Source organism: Cryptococcus neoformans, chromosome 9 (assembly GCF_000149385.1).
Source record: "Cryptococcus neoformans var. neoformans B-3501A chromosome 9, whole genome shotgun sequence".
NCBI lineage: Eukaryota > Fungi > Basidiomycota > Tremellomycetes > Tremellales > Cryptococcaceae > Cryptococcus > Cryptococcus deneoformans.
Genome location: NC_009185.1, coordinates 1,024,637 through 1,039,629, shown reverse-complemented (window position 1 = coordinate 1,039,629; position 14,993 = coordinate 1,024,637). Strand labels below are relative to the sequence as shown.

Sequence of the window (14,993 nt, the reverse complement as noted above, 5' to 3'; positions counted from 1 at the left end):
GTCTATACACGGGATGCAAGGCACGCTGCTCGCGCCGCAACGCAGTTTCAAGCTGTCACTAATCGATCATACATTTAAAACACGCGTCGCGTCGCGTCATGCTCAAAGTCCAAGCGCATCACCGACAGCAGTTGACGTTGACTAGATGCTGAACGGTGCCTTGGCTTCACAAGGCCTTCCCTAGCGATTCTGAAAAGCTGCAGGCTACTAACGGTGAATGATGAGTTGATCATGATGATGAGCCGGCTCTGACCGGCAAGCACGGACAGCGGAATGGCTTGACGCAGGCGGGGCCATGTTCCTCTTTTCATAGCGGACAGGAGACGAGAGCTGGGAGTGGAGGCGATGGAGAGGTGATTGATTTGGCGTCCCCTGCGTGTGTACCGTCCCTCCAATCTCCCGCGATCCGACGCTCTCTCAGCTTGCTCCCTCCTCTCCCGCCCTCCTGACACCACTCACAGCATCGCAGCTTGCGGGTCCCGTCACTTTGCTCTCAATAAAACTCACAACATGCCGTATTCGTTTGACGCTACCACCGCGGGCAGACCCAACCTCGCAAAACGAAATACGGCTCCTTCTCCTGTAACTCTTCTTCAACTTCCGTCTCTTGAAGCGCTCCCCACTCCCCACAAGGATCGCGCACGCCGTGCCGCTTCCCAATCACATCTACCTAGTCTGGAGGATTCAAGTATCAAACCGCAATCTATTTTCCAAAAGCTAAGGTCGAAACGGCCACAATCATCTTTGACAGCCATGCCGCCTCTTCTCAAGTCGCGTCGTCCCTCTTCACCCAAAGAACAAACGTCTTTCTTTCACTTTGATCTGACTGCGATGGTCACGGCATTCGAACTTCGTCCCAAGGCGACTCGCACCAATACTTCTCGCTCTACCAAGAATGAATCCATGCCTTCTTCTCTCCTTCCAGGTGAATCCTTCACTCCCTTCTCTACACCATCAAACACATACTCCATGCCTTCACTCGCTGCATTGCCGAGTATCCAACACGTCATGGACGCGTACGACATTACCCATTCGAAGAACTCTATGTACCAAGAGAAGCAACAGGAGCGAGTGAGCAAAGAGCAAAAGAAGAAGAAACGGGAAACGATCAAGCTGCCTATGATGAAGCCTCCTCCCAAATTATCGAATTACTGTAGTAAGAGAGAGGAACTTGAGATTCTTGATGGTGATGACTGGGAATACGACTTTCTTCGCGACATTTCCACTTCACTTACCCAACCTCCAACTCCAACCGTGCCCACTCATTCTCACAACCATCGGCAGCGAAATTATTCTATTCCTGTTGCGCTCGACTATACTATACGCATTCCTGCCTCCCAGCGCGACCCGCGATCTCCAAACATCAGATCTCACAACTCTGGCTCATTCGAGCAAGATATTGGCTCGTTCGGTACAGACAGGTCACATGATATATGGTTACAAAATCAAGTCGATACACTGGAGGAGGTCGAGAGAGGAGCAGTGAGAGAGTTGGAGCAAATGAGTGGGAGGCTAATGACTGATGGTTGGGGTTATGGTAATGGAAGTGCAAGTTGCCGTGCAAGTGGTCGAGCTAATGTAAGTGAATTCGACTTCATTTGCTATATCCTTGGCGTAGACTTTCAGTACTTTTCGAGCTACTGCTGATTATACCATAGCGTGCTTCACAGCCCGAGTTACCTGTTACCCATTCACCACTTCCACCAGAACCCTTAACCGCCCCCATCCTAGTCACGGAAACCCCTACTCCTCAACCACAAAAACATGTGAGCGAACACGACCAAACCGATAAATTCCGTCAGCGCGAACGTTCCCACATCCAAGGCAGTAACATCATCTCCGTCCCCCGAGCGAGACCCGTCTCAGAACAACGTCCTCCAACAAAAGAGCTGCTATCCACTTCGCCTAATGTGTACAGTCCAGTGGGAAGAGTGGGGAGCAGTAATTCGTTGGGAGGGGGTGGCCACGGGGGCAGCGCAAGTGCAAAGGTAGAAAGGGAGGACAAACGGTGCGGATCATTTACAATGTACGCAAACACAAACATACCTCTTCCCCCGGCGCCTCCTCCGCCTACCGGTGTACCTCTCCCCGCTCCTCCTATTGGCGGTGTTTGCGTTTCCCAGCAGGTACCTCTTTATCTTGCAGGTGCAGATGAAAAGGTCGAGTGGTCATCAGGTGCAAGTGCAGGTGCAGGCGTAGTCGGAGTTAAAAACCAATTCAAGGTCAGCGAGAATGATCGGCCTGTCGAGGTGACTTATGAAGTTCTCACCAATACGCGGGCCACACTTGGGCTAGCTGCAGCCGCTGTTATTGCGCCGCCGCCCATCCCACCACGTTCAGCTGAAAGAGGGTACAGTGGGAGGAAAGAAATCAAACGGACGACTTCAAATTCTTATCCCGTTACTCATCATGCAGCCCATGCTATCGCCACTGCTGAGCCTTTGCACCAGCAGACCACTAGTTCAAGCATACATGACTCGCAGCACGACAAGCTTGCGTCAGTAGATGGTCAGGGCGAGACAAAAGAACAGAAGGGGAAATTACAGACGGATGGCACGGCGGTGAACGGGCTGAGTTTGGGTATGTTGAAGCCCAAGAGAGCGAGTACGGGAGGGAAAAAGAGAGGGGATAGGGATATACTGTTGCCGAAGAGGCAAGACTCTGGTTCATCGTACGTTTCAAGGCGATTGGCATTCCAAAGTAAAAGTGCAACAGTGAACAAACTGACATGAGGAATAGCGCGCAATCTCAGCCCATCCAAAAACGACCTCTCCCGCCTATCCCGATCCAGCCAAGTTCACCCGGGACGTCCCTCATCTCCAAACACCGTAGACGACCTTCCACCGCCCCTGTCCCGGCGCCAGTATACTTTTCATCGCCCCGATCAACCGATTCCCACTCTCATTCCAACTCCAATTCCAACCCTATCACCCCCGAAAAACCCCGCAGACTTTTACCTCGCGACGAACCCCGACTCTCCCTCTCCCCTTCTTCCTCGACTCATACCCGCGATGAAAGTTTCTCGCACGACAGAGATAGAGACAGAGAAAGGAAAAAAGTCCGACAAGACCTCTTTGCGATGGGTTTCTTGGCACTGGACGAGATGTACTTGCGACAGTCACTTGCGCTGGCTCAGCAGCCACCCACGCCGCCTATGCCGAGTAAAATTGCATTCGGAGCGATGGGGGCTGCAAAGGGGATGGTGAAAGGGTTGAAAGCGAGGGTGAGCAACGCTCCAAGCATGGTATCGCACAGTGGATTTGTGACAACTCCTCCCACGCACAAGGTCAACGGGCAAAAACGGGAGAGCAGCGCTCCTCAAAGGAAAGAGGGAGGGGCAAGGGAAGAAGGGGATAGTCTGGACTTTTCGGTGAATGACAACGAAGGTTGGAGCAGACCTACCTCGGCAGAAGCAGTGTACATTATGCCGCCCGCAGAGAGGAGTAAGATTGGGTCGCATGAGGTCGACAAGAAACGCTCCAGGCACCAAAGTCGGGGCGCGGAGAAAGCCAAGCAACAAAAGGGGGAAGGGATTGAAGATGAATTTCAAGGGGAATTTGGAAGTGGGAGCTCTGTACCGGGTAGTGAAGAGAGATCCGGCGAGGAGGGCGAGACGTCGATAGGCATGATCTCGCTTTGGGGCCATGGGAAAGAAGGACGTAAAGAGGAATGGCACACTGTAAAGGAATACGACTCGACGAAGCATCTTTCCCTCAAACTTGCTCAAGGACGTCAAGCAGCTCAAACGATGCTTTTCTCCCTTCCTACCGGCACCGCAACGCATACCAAAGCAAGACCACCCCCTATCGACGTCTCATCTGCGACAATTGACGGTTGGAAAATAAAAGAGATTGAAAAGAGAGGTCATAGACCCAGTCTCTTACCCCCTCCAAGACCTAGGAGAATGACAGCTTCAGGTCAAGGGAGAGGGGGAAGCACCGAAAGCTCAAAAGGGAGACCAGTGTCCCCCTTGGATGGTGTAGTAGACAAACGAAACACATTCTTCAATCTCTCAAGACCTTCAAAGCCAGTTATCCCTGATGCGGCGTACTCACCTTTGATCCAGACGCCCGCCCAGGCGGTTGCGCAAAACTACTTTCCCTTCATACCTGCTAACATTATCCATACCTCTGCACATGATATCCCCCGTCGTCCGAGCGATCATGCCTCCGAACACCACCAACACCTACCCCAACGCCAAGGCCAAGCTCACCCTTTCTTACCTTACTCAACCCCAACCACCCCCAAATCCAAACCCAGACCGCATACATCCAACTCTGCCCATCACTCATTCACCTCGCTCTCACTTACACTTTCATCTATTTCCGCCGCATCGGACTCGACGGCGGATAAGGAGAAAGAGGAAAAAGAACGCCAGAGGAAGCTGTTGATGAGTGCATGGCTTGCAAGTAAGCCTGTGAGAAGGAGTAAACAAGAGCAGGCTGGAGAGACTGCGCCTGCTGCTTTGGGAGGAGGAGGAACCGCCGGAGAGGTTAGGAAGGAAGGAAGACCAGGGACTATTAGCGCAGGTATGGGGATGAAGAGGGACGAAGATGCGGGATCAGCATATAGGAGGGCGAGTTTAGATAATAGGAGGTTTTGATGGTTGTTTGGGTCGAGTTGTGACATGAAGAAATGCGAGAGGCACCATTTTTTTACGATAATCTTATCTACATGCGAACCACACCTTGTATTGTTTCATGTCCAACGACGGAAAATTATTATGAAACATAGACGATGTTGCTCATGTTAAAAGACAGTAGCTTGGTCAACGCTATGCATACTCGAAGAGTCCGCCAAAAGTGGTAGTAGATCAAAAAGTGTGAACAGCTTGCCGGCTCTCCGCTGGAGGGGGAAGTGCAAAAAAGCAAAAGTATCAGGCCTCTCTGGGAGTCGAACCCAGGTCACGAGAATCAGAATCTCATGTACTAACCGTTATACTAAGAAGCCCTGCATACTTTTCTTGATTCTTTTTCCTATATGTACGTACGATGCATATTTGCTTATCGGACTCAGCTATAATAACAGATTTCTGAATCTTTGTTCTTCCCTGACTGCTGCTTGAGCATTGGGATGGCGCTACTCTCTCATTGTTTTGGCCCATTATACACCGCATAGCCCTCTTTCGCCAGCTCTTTTATGGCTTCTGTAATCTTCTCTTGCCTGATACTCTCCTCCTTCCACTCATTCATTGCTGCGTATACCTCCTTCATGCTTTTCTTATCCTTGATAGAGAATATGGCTTCGATGGTAAAGTCTGGTCCCGGACTGTATGTCAGAGTGAGGTAGTCGGGGCCAAGGAGGACTCTGGATAGAACGAGAGTTTGAAGGTCGGTCTACGAATTTACAAGAACTTTGGCTTTGAGGTGGCAACCGGGAGAATAGGAGGTATATTTACGAATGGAATCTCCAACGAGTTTAAAGGGTGAATCGTATCATTCTCATCAAAATTTACTTGATCGTCTGCGTAAAATATGATCTATAGTTCAAACTGGATTAGCTCGAGGTGTAACTTTGGTTATAGTCACCTACTTGAAAGTCTGTCACCCATATGCGCCCTTTGACAGTGTCGGTTTTTCTGGGACCCGGTAATAAAAGCGTAGCTTTGGTAGCGTGGCCAGATGTTTGGAAGGCCTCGCCTAATGACAGTGAGTGGATATGCAAGGACAGGGTGCTAAGACAGTGTAAGAATCGACAACTTACCACTACCTTCGAGAAGCTCTGGTTTCCCATTCTGGTCCAGTTTAACGGCATTGAGAGACATGACTGACTAGTTTGTATTGAGTGGTTGTTAACAAATGTCGTTGACAACTCGAAGTTGGAGCAAAGGCATAAAATAACCGTATACATGGGATAATGAGAATGTCGCTGCCCAGTCACTCATTGACAGCCTTTACGCCAGGAAGCTGAGGGCTTTCACAACCTTCTGATGAATCAAGGAACGTGTCAACCCCCAAAAACAAAGCGATATAAAGCTAAATTCGCGCCAAGGCAATCTGCAATCCGTCATGATCCGCAGATAGCCGACCCGATGGCCGATATGATACCGATAAGTAAATACGTAAAATGGCGCCTGAATGCTTGTCAGTGTCGTGGCATGTTGATGACGCCAAAAGGAATGCAGAAGTCAAGCTCACCGCGACAACATGCCGAATTCGAGAAATGCCAGGGAAGGGTGGGTAAGTGGGTGAATGATTCAAGAGTGACGGTCTCTCTGCTGAACACTCGAGTTCTGATTGACCTTTCAGGCACACAAATACAATTTCAACAAACACGTGGAGGTCACGTGGTTTTGCAGTACAAGATAACCCGAGGGAGATGCATTTCCATCTCGTCTCGGTGAAAATGTAGAACGTCTTCTTGTACCTAGACTAATGAATGAAGGTTATCAATCAAAAAGGGAGTGTATTATTGTAATCGTTCATCCGGATAGATGATGCTTGTTGTATACCATGCGTACTCATTCATTATCCACTTGTTAATTTCGACCCATGTCGGCACAAATACACCTTCAAGATAAAATCGATTACATAAACACTTATTAGTATTATCTTGCCATCTTTTCGGCGATACCCGCCTTCCCTCAAGATGATGGACCTCGTCACTCCAGCGTTCCCTTGAGATGTCAAACCATTCACCAATCAGCTCTTTTCAATTCTTCATATCCCTCAGCTACAGCCATATACCAAGCTTGATATAATTCATAGCTTTATCAACGTCCGATTTATCTAAAGGAATCAGCACTATGTCTCAACAAGATCCCGAGGCCCAACCGCTTACCGCCGAAGACTTTGAGTTTGAACAATCATCATCGTTTCAAGATACCTCTAGACCTGTCCCTTCTCGATCTCCATATCACCTCCCAGCGTCTGAACAGCTTCAAGGTGTAGCGAACAGGATCATCTTTAGCCGTTACTATATCCTTTTCTATGGCGCCATGATGGGTTTGAGTTTGGCGACGTTGGTGTTGAGTTTGGTTGCGACTCGTACGTTTTATCATTTCGTCAACAACTGCGAGAATCGGATGGCCGCTAACCTGGTGGTGGCTGTAGATAAAGGAGAATGTCCCTCGATAGCATGGCACATTATTGAATTTGTTCTAAACGCCCTCATGGTACTTGAGGTTACAACACGGTGGATTGCCAATGGAAGAGTATGTGCTTTTTTCGTTCCCCCTCCAGCCCAATTCCCTTTTTCCACATTCTCAAAAAATAAATCAACCGAAACTGACTTGGTTCATGTAGAAATACCCTATGACCCCTCTCAACATCATCGACCTCACCCTCGTTTGCTTCTGCGTCCTCACCCTCCTCCTCGTCTTTTTCAACCCCTGCGGCTCCGGTACGAGGAACGAAGAACTGCTCGACACTATCCTCATCGTCGCCCGTAACACTGTCCAATTCCTCCGTCTCGGGTCTATCCTCCGCCGATCGGGGCACTCGTGGCTGAACCCTCCTAAACCGATAGACCTCTCCCAAGCGCGAGATGCGTCGCGGGCGCTGGATTTCGATTTGGATGATGAGGAAGATACGGAGAGACGGTTTTATGGAGGTGGGAGGGGGAGGTCGTTGTTGAGTGGGGGTGGGAGAAGGGGGTATGAGCCTGTGAGTGGAGAGGAAGAGTGGATGGAGGGAACGGGGGTGAGGGATAATGCTGGGAGAGAACAGCTGAGTGAGCAGGATCAAGAGTTGTGGGATAGGTTATGAGATGTTGAAGCAGTGGGAACGGGGGATGTATGTTGTTATGAGATCTTGTTTGTTCTTCCAGTGTTGTACAAGCCGTTGCTCCGACTGATGGAAACTGACGAGCGAGTTGTGCGTAAATGTGCCTCACTTTCATGATGTTGCTGCGCTTCGTCGAGCCGAATCCTAGACTCCAACATACGACTAACTCGTATAGTCTCTGCATGTATGATGCAGCTTGGAAAATCACTCGCATAATTTATCTAATATCTAGTATAATCCTGGTGTGTTCTATTCTTTCCCTTTTTTGTGCGGGGGCGGGAAAACACTTGTCACATTATAATCATCATTGATGCGAATGGTGAATGATTAACCAATAAATAAAAAAAAACAGGAAGAAGAGTTTGTTATATAAAAAAAACAATGTAATTTTCTAGGCTAGCTTTCTAATTTTGAAATCCGAGTCCCCAATCTAATCAATCCCGTTTTTTTTTACACTTCTTCAACGTGCCTCGCTTCGCTCGCACCTACTCCCCACCCAACAACCTGCCCACCCCTTCATAACACGCAATCATCAACCCACACGCCGGCGCCACTTTCCCACACCTCGCGCTCGTCCCCGCATACAGCGCCCGCCACCCCTCCGTCTTCACGACATGCCTCACCAGACTGACCGTGCCCGCCACCCTAATCATCCCCCCCTGCCTGTCCGTGACACAGCCCGGGGTGGGGTTGAACACCTGTCTCCTCGTTTTCAGCACGTCAAACGGTTGCGTCAAGAGGGCGGCAAACGTGCCGGACACGAAGCCGGAGAAGAATGAGATCGGGATAGGTCCGAGGTCGAGGGTGGTGGATAAGGGGGAGAAGGGAAGGGGTGAATCGGGAGAGGTCAGGGATGTTTTCAAGAGTTCGAATGAGGCCCAGTATATACCGGAGAAAGGGACGTCTCGCCAGAGAGTGGGACCGAGGCCGCGGTAGAGGATGATGGGGCCTCTGGATTGGACGAGGCGGTACATGTCTTTGGTGACGGATGTGTAAGTGGGAGAAGGTCTTCCGGCTGGTTTTTAAAAAAATAAAATAAAAAATTAGTGTTTTGAAAAAGAGTTTAGAAACGGATGTGGACGTACGGATAGGAAGAGCTTGAAGACGGGTACGGAACATTTCGATGGGACTGATGACGGTGGCAGATAACGTGCGGGCGAGACTGCCCGCTATAAGCGGGGCGGGTGTCAAACTTGCCGTCAATGTCCTCGTCGTTGCTGTCGTTGCCGCTGTGGATGTTGCTGATGCTGATGATAGCGTAGAGAGAGATTCGAATACCACCGTATCGACCTCGCCAAACGATTCCGGTTCTGGTATAGAAGACGTAGATGCTGGCGTGGTGTAGACGGGCTTGGAAGAATCGAGGAAATAAGGTGAGATGATGGTAGATAAATATTCGTAGCCGAGCATGTATATCGCCGAGGAAGGTATCCCCATTGTTCTGAAACCGCCAAACGTTTAGCTTATCATAACACGAGGGTATAAAAAACGTACATGGCAGTCCCCACACCTTTCCATAAACCTCTTATCCCGCTCTCAGCTCTCACAGTAGCCATCTCTTTCCAAAACCCTCCTGCCCCCGTCGCTGTGCTTCCTATCCCTGCAGAGACCGCGCCCGTTGAACTTTTCATCGAGCTCAACAAACTCTTTACCCCGATACTGGAAGATCCACCGGCACCGCCAGCTCCGCCCAGATGTAAACTACCGAGGGCGACTCCTGGTCCTTCTCGGAGGACCAAGACGCCTCCTGCTCCGCCTGGGACACCAGACGGGATGGGTTCACCCCATATACCGGCCCATTTAGAAGGGTTCAGACATCCGCTCGGGGGGCGAAGTGCGTTCACGCTGGCGCTAGTGCTGGTGCTAGCTCCTGAGGATAGGGATGAGGACGAGGCTAGAGGCGGGGAAGGAGAAGGCGAAGGAGAAGGACGGATGGAAGAGATATCCATACCGGTTTTAGTAGAAGGGATAGAGACGGATGACGAGTGGGTGCAAACGAGAGGATGTTCCGGTTTTATACTCGTCCCCGCTCCCGAGTATGTCGTTTGGCAGCAATCTGCAGCTGCAGCCGCAGCTGCACTAGCACTGCCTGGGCTTACAGTAGACGCGGAGGGTGGTAAAGCGGCAGCAACGGAAGATGGGTGTAAATGAGGAGGGACGGTCTGAAGCCGGGTCTTGAGGACGTCGAACGGTGTCACTACACCCGTCTCCGTTAGTCCACCCATCCATCACAGAACGATTGTAAGAAAGACGCACTGAGTAAGGAAGTCGCCATCGCGCCCGTCATCGCCGCTATGGCTTTCGCTCCAAATAGCCCCGCTTTCGATGGATCCGTACCCGTATCGCCATCTCCATCCCGCTCATCCTCACCCGCCTGTCCATTTCCCTGTCTCTCCCGTATTCTGCCCCTCGCGTCGCCTGTTGTCTCGCCTGGAGGACGGCGGCGGTGGGTATACGCATACTCGGCGTCCACGTTGCCCAAGAAGCCGGCGGCGCGGGGACTACTCGGGCCCGCCTCTGGCCAGGTATAGTGCGGATGTGGGAGGGGAAGGTCGTCTGCGTCTGGCAAGAGCGGGATGGAGAGGTCTGGGTGCGGCATCGTCCTCGTTCTGTGCAGTGCGATGGCCACGAAAAAAAGAGGAAAATGTCGGTGGCATACAGTGGCCGGTGGACTTTATGCGCCACCGGCCTTGTCATGCTGACGTAAGCGCCGCGGGATCAAATGGCAAGCAAACCTTGTTCCATTGTCCCGCTTTTGTCTCCCCTCCCCCTCCCCCTCCCCCTCCCCCGCCCATCTCGCCATGCCGTACTCTCTCCGCCCACGCCCCGCCCCCCTCGCAGAGCTCCCCCTCGACAGCTTCCTCCCCGAGCGCCCCTCCGCCAGTCCCACGCCAACGGGCTCAACGGGCCCACAGCGGCATCAAAGTGCTTCGTCCCCCGTCGCGTCGTCCAGCAAGCACCCCAGTCCCATGCATCCACACCGCCGGGGCATCGAGCCGGGCGACGGGATGAAGAGCCCGGTCAAGAAACGGACAAGGACGGTGACGCCGCGGGTGAAGCAGGTGCTCGATCGAGACGATCTCGGTGTGGGGAAATCTCCTGCGAGGAGGTTGTTTGCCACTTCCGTCGCCCAATCCAGCTCACATCCGTCTCTGTAAGTTGTCTCGTCCCACGGGCGTTTTCCATGTCGCTGACCAAGGGCCTGTGGTGGGGACAGCGGCGGAATATCAGGCGCGATTTTGACCCCACCTCTGAACGATACACGCGCCACCCAAAACCAAACACCAATACAAAACCAATATCTGCTTGAAGATGGGAACGGGAACGGGGAGGACATGAACATTCACGACCCCGGATTTGTCGTTCGCCGCGATCCGGAAGGCTCGGTCGTTGGGAGACCACGTACCCGCTCTCGCTCTCGCTCCGCCTCTCCGTTTCCCTCCAGCACCCTATCCGAACTAGACATCGATAACCAAGAAAATATCCCGCCGCCTCTTCTCCCTTCCACGTCTGCGTGCTCGATCTCGATACCGGATACACCACACTCACAGTCTGGCGGATCCACATCCACGTCGTCGCGCGTCGATTCGTACCTCTGCACTTTTCCGTCGACTGTTTCCCCCTCTTCACATCACCATTGGTCCCCATATTCCCGCAGCTCCCACGGGCACACACCAGGGAGCAGGAAAAGGGAACAGAGTAAGCTCGTGAATGAACTGCTCCTTCTTCGTGGGGAAGACGTCCCGAGCAAGACCCAGATCAAGACTAGAGCGAGGACGGAGAGTGAGAGCGGACATCGGCATAGGAAGATGGAGGAAGTGATCATACAGGATGAATTGACGCCAGGGAGGAGGACGACACGGGGTATGGCGCGAAGAGGAAAAGACCTTTTGGCGAAAGAGGTGGATGGTGTGTAAAGCGTCTTGTGTGGATCAGGTGTCTTGTGTCGTAGCTCTGGCTCCAGTCGCAAAGAGGTATAATGTGTATATAATCCATAGTAAAACATGATTGTACTTTTGTTTGATAACAGTAGAGTGGATGTAGTCCCATATCTTGTCCGTCCCACAGATGCATGGGGGGTGAATACGAGGCGTGGAAAACGGAGCGTGAAGAAAAGGATTGCGCAAATAGGCGCTGCACGAGGGCGAGTCGCGCGATGCTTTTATTAACCCATTTGTCATTCCTCGTCTGCTCTTCCATCTGCATCGCGAACAAGAAAGTGCAGCGAGCACTGGAACACGCAGCATGGCACCCAGCCACTCCCACCCCGCCCACTACCGCCGTCCGCCATCGCCGCTCCCCGATCTGGGTGCCCCTCTCTTCTCCCTCGCCCCGTCCGCGTCGGCGTCTGCGTCGTCTCGCACTGCGCGGCCACACGGGGACACCGACAGCGTACAAGACGTAGCCGAGATGTCACTCGAAAGCCTAACCCTCTCGCCGCCGACCACAGCAACAACCATCACCACGACAGTAGCGCCGCCGACGCCGACGACGCCCACATCTAGTAGTACAGCGGCGGCCACACATCCCGTCGCAACAGGAGGCACAGCTGCAGAGTATCCAGAGACGGCGGCTGCTGGAATCGCAACAGGCGCAGTGTTCACGGGAATAGGTATCAACCCTCCTACACCGGCACCGAGTCCCGGCCCGCATATCCGTGGATTTGACGATAGTGATACCCATATACGAGAGCATCTCGAACAACTGCTTTATCACGGTGATACAACCACCGATCCCCACGGCCAAAACCTCGATCATGTGCAAGTGCAAGCAAAACCGCATGCAAAACCGCAAGCGCAAGGTAAAACCCTACCCCATGAGCCGTACCCCTCACCATCTCCAGCACCAACACCAACGCCAACGCCACAAACCGTCCTATCCCAATACACCTCCCTCCCACCCCTCCTTCGCTCCAAATTCCTAAACCTCCTTATCCCCCATCTAGCACTGCATGAAGCGCTCTCCCTTTCGCGCAAGATTGAACCGCTTTTGAGAAGGGACTTTTTGAGAGAGTTGCCGTGGGAGGTGGCGTTGCATGTCTTGAGCTTTGTAAGTCGCGTCTTTTTCATTTTCTTTTCCCCCACAGTTAGATGGGGTGAGCTGAGTTCGATTTATTGGGAAACAGGTAGACGATCCTCAAACACTCGCTCGAGCGGCGCAAGTCTCAAGATACTGGAATACACTCTTACAAGACGAGACGACATGGCGCGATCTACTGGCTAGACATCATCATCGGCATCGGTATGCGAGTGGTGGTGGGATTGGGATTTCGGGTCGGGACCCGCCGCAGCATGCTCGGGCGACGTCCAGAGAGGGAATGGAAGGGATGACGGGTAAAGAGGAGGAAGAAAAGGGGTGGGATGTGGGTTCGGGATTAGGACCGCCTGCTGATCCAAACGCCGCCACCAGCACCAACACCAACACCAACACCAACACCAGCAGCAGACGGGGAGGATCTACCTCCTCAAGTCAAGCGGGGACAAGCAAACAACGGTCAAAAACGCGAGACAACGCTTTGGGAACCGGAAGCGGGACCAAGCAAGCATGCTGCATCAAGCGTGTCACCCCGTTCGGTCTCGAAAAACGCGTTCTCAACCTCTCTAGCGGTCTCACCGGTCTCCCTCCTCCCATCTCCCCCTTCTCCCCCTCCCCCTCCCCCTTCCCCTCCCCTTCCCCTTCCTCTCAACACTCTTACAAAACCCGCGTCAAACTCGCCTATCTCACCGAAACAAACTGGCTCACCGCCGGCGTCCTCCTCGCCAAACACCTCTCCGCCGACGACTCGGTCGTCACCACGCTGAGCTTTGACGAAACCTGGATAGTGGTAGGCATGGCGAATAGCAAGATACATGTGTTTAGCGCGTTTAATGGCGGGTGGAAGAGGAGTTTGGAAGGGAGGGCGGCGCATACGCAGGGTGTTTGGGCGATGGTGCTGGTCTCCCCACCGCCGCGAACGGCAACGGCAACGCAAACGGCAACGGCAAATCAGATGCAGATGCAGGAGCAGGATATGAAGCGGATGAGGGGAACGAGAGGGATGGGGTGGTATGGCGCCCAGGCATCGGCATCGACGTCGACGTCGACATCACCAAACGGTTGGTTCGGCATCAACCCCCCATCCAGTTATCCACACCCCCAAACCCAAACCCAAACCCAAACCCAAAGCGAGACACAAGAGAACGAGACGCCGTACCAGCATGGCCGCGAGAATCAAAGCAGAGGCCAAGACCAAGGTGGAAATGAAAATGAAGATGAAGACGAGAATGAGGGAAGCAATTTATGCGGTAGCGTAAGAGGGTGGCAGGGGTTGAAAACGAGTTTGGTAGTCTCGGGCGGTTGTGATAAGCAAGTCAAAGTATGGGATGTCGAAACCGGGTACGTTTCCCCGACTTCTCCCCCCCCCCCCCCCCAACCACATGCTGATCGGCGCAACTTTTTTTAGCCAATGCATCCACTCCCTCCCCGGCCATACCTCCACCATCCGCTGTATCAAAGTCCTCCCCCACCGGCCTATCGCCGTCTCCGGCTCCCGCGACTACACTCTCCGCGTATGGGATATCCAGCGGGGGCGATGTCTGCATACTCTGAGAGGCCATACGAAGAGCGTGAGGTGTGTAGAGATTTGGGGGAATATGGCTGTTTCGGGGAGTTATGATAATACCGCCAAGGTAAGTCCAAAACTCCACTCTCTCTCTCTCTCTCGTACCTTGTCCATACGCTAACATGGAATACACAGTTGTGGAACCTCGATACAGGCGAATGCCTCCAAACATTCACCGGCCACTACTCCCAAATCTACTCCATCGCATTCAACGGTTCCCTCGTCATCACCGGCTCCCTCGACTCCACCGTCAGGGTCTGGTCCCCGACCACTGGCGAATGCCTCGCCCTCCTCCAAGGCCACACCGCCCTCGTCGGCCAACTCCAACTGTCCGGCTCGAAACTCGTGACCGGCGGTTCTGACGGCCGGGTCATCATATTCGACCTCTCCTCCATGTCCTGCATCCACCGTCTGTGTGCGCACGATAACAGCGTGACGTGTTTACAGTTTGATAAGCGGTTCATCGTCTCCGGCGGGAACGATGGGAGGGTGAAGCTGTGGGATGTGAAGACGGGCGGGTTTGTGAGGGAGCTGACGAAACCTTGTGATGCGGTGTGGAGGACGAGTTTCAGAGGCGAGAGGATTGTGGTGCTTTGTCAGAGAGAGGGGAGGACCTGTTTGGAGGTGGTCAGTTTTAGACCGGGAGAGGGGGAGAGAAGGGGGAAGGG

General features: G+C 52.8%; 5 protein-coding genes and 1 non-coding gene across 6 annotated transcripts; 4 read left to right on the top strand and 2 right to left on the bottom strand.

Annotated features, from left to right (window-relative positions):
* Positions 1 to 510: 510 nt before the first annotated feature.
* Positions 511 to 4,603, top strand: CNBI3460 (hypothetical protein; the record flags this gene model as incomplete). The annotated part of the gene is made up of 3 exons (XM_768200.1): positions 511 to 1,578; positions 1,671 to 2,671; positions 2,716 to 4,603. The coding sequence occupies 3 exons, from the start codon at positions 511 to 513 to the stop codon at positions 4,601 to 4,603; spliced, it is 3,957 nt and encodes a 1,318-aa protein (XP_773293.1).
* Positions 4,604 to 4,878: 275 nt separating this feature from the next.
* Positions 4,879 to 4,950, bottom strand: CNBIt030. The gene has a single exon. It is a non-coding gene; the product is annotated as a tRNA-Gln (tRNA).
* Positions 4,951 to 6,745: 1,795 nt separating this feature from the next.
* On the top strand, positions 6,746 to 7,706 carry CNBI3450 (hypothetical protein; the record flags this gene model as incomplete). The annotated part of the gene is made up of 2 exons (XM_768199.1): positions 6,746 to 7,153; positions 7,245 to 7,706. 2 exons carry the CDS (start codon positions 6,746 to 6,748, stop codon positions 7,704 to 7,706), a joined length of 870 nt encoding a protein of 289 aa, XP_773292.1.
* Positions 7,707 to 8,209: 503 nt separating this feature from the next.
* Positions 8,210 to 10,323, bottom strand: CNBI3440 (hypothetical protein; the record flags this gene model as incomplete). The annotated part of the gene is made up of 4 exons (XM_768198.1): positions 8,210 to 8,739; positions 8,810 to 9,165; positions 9,219 to 9,921; positions 9,981 to 10,323. 4 exons carry the CDS (start codon positions 10,321 to 10,323, stop codon positions 8,210 to 8,212), a joined length of 1,932 nt encoding a protein of 643 aa, XP_773291.1.
* Positions 10,324 to 10,525: 202 nt separating this feature from the next.
* CNBI3430 (hypothetical protein) lies at positions 10,526 to 11,641 on the top strand (the record flags this gene model as incomplete). Its single annotated transcript, XM_768197.1, has 2 exons — positions 10,526 to 10,878; positions 10,942 to 11,641. The coding sequence occupies 2 exons, from the start codon at positions 10,526 to 10,528 to the stop codon at positions 11,639 to 11,641; spliced, it is 1,053 nt and encodes a 350-aa protein (XP_773290.1).
* A 328-nt stretch (positions 11,642 to 11,969) lies between these two features.
* Positions 11,970 to 14,963, top strand: CNBI3420 (hypothetical protein; the record flags this gene model as incomplete). Its single annotated transcript, XM_768196.1, has 5 exons — positions 11,970 to 12,777; positions 12,887 to 14,099; positions 14,167 to 14,392; positions 14,461 to 14,847; positions 14,898 to 14,963. The coding sequence occupies 5 exons, from the start codon at positions 11,970 to 11,972 to the stop codon at positions 14,961 to 14,963; spliced, it is 2,700 nt and encodes an 899-aa protein (XP_773289.1).
* Between the last annotated feature and the right edge of the window lie 30 nt (positions 14,964 to 14,993).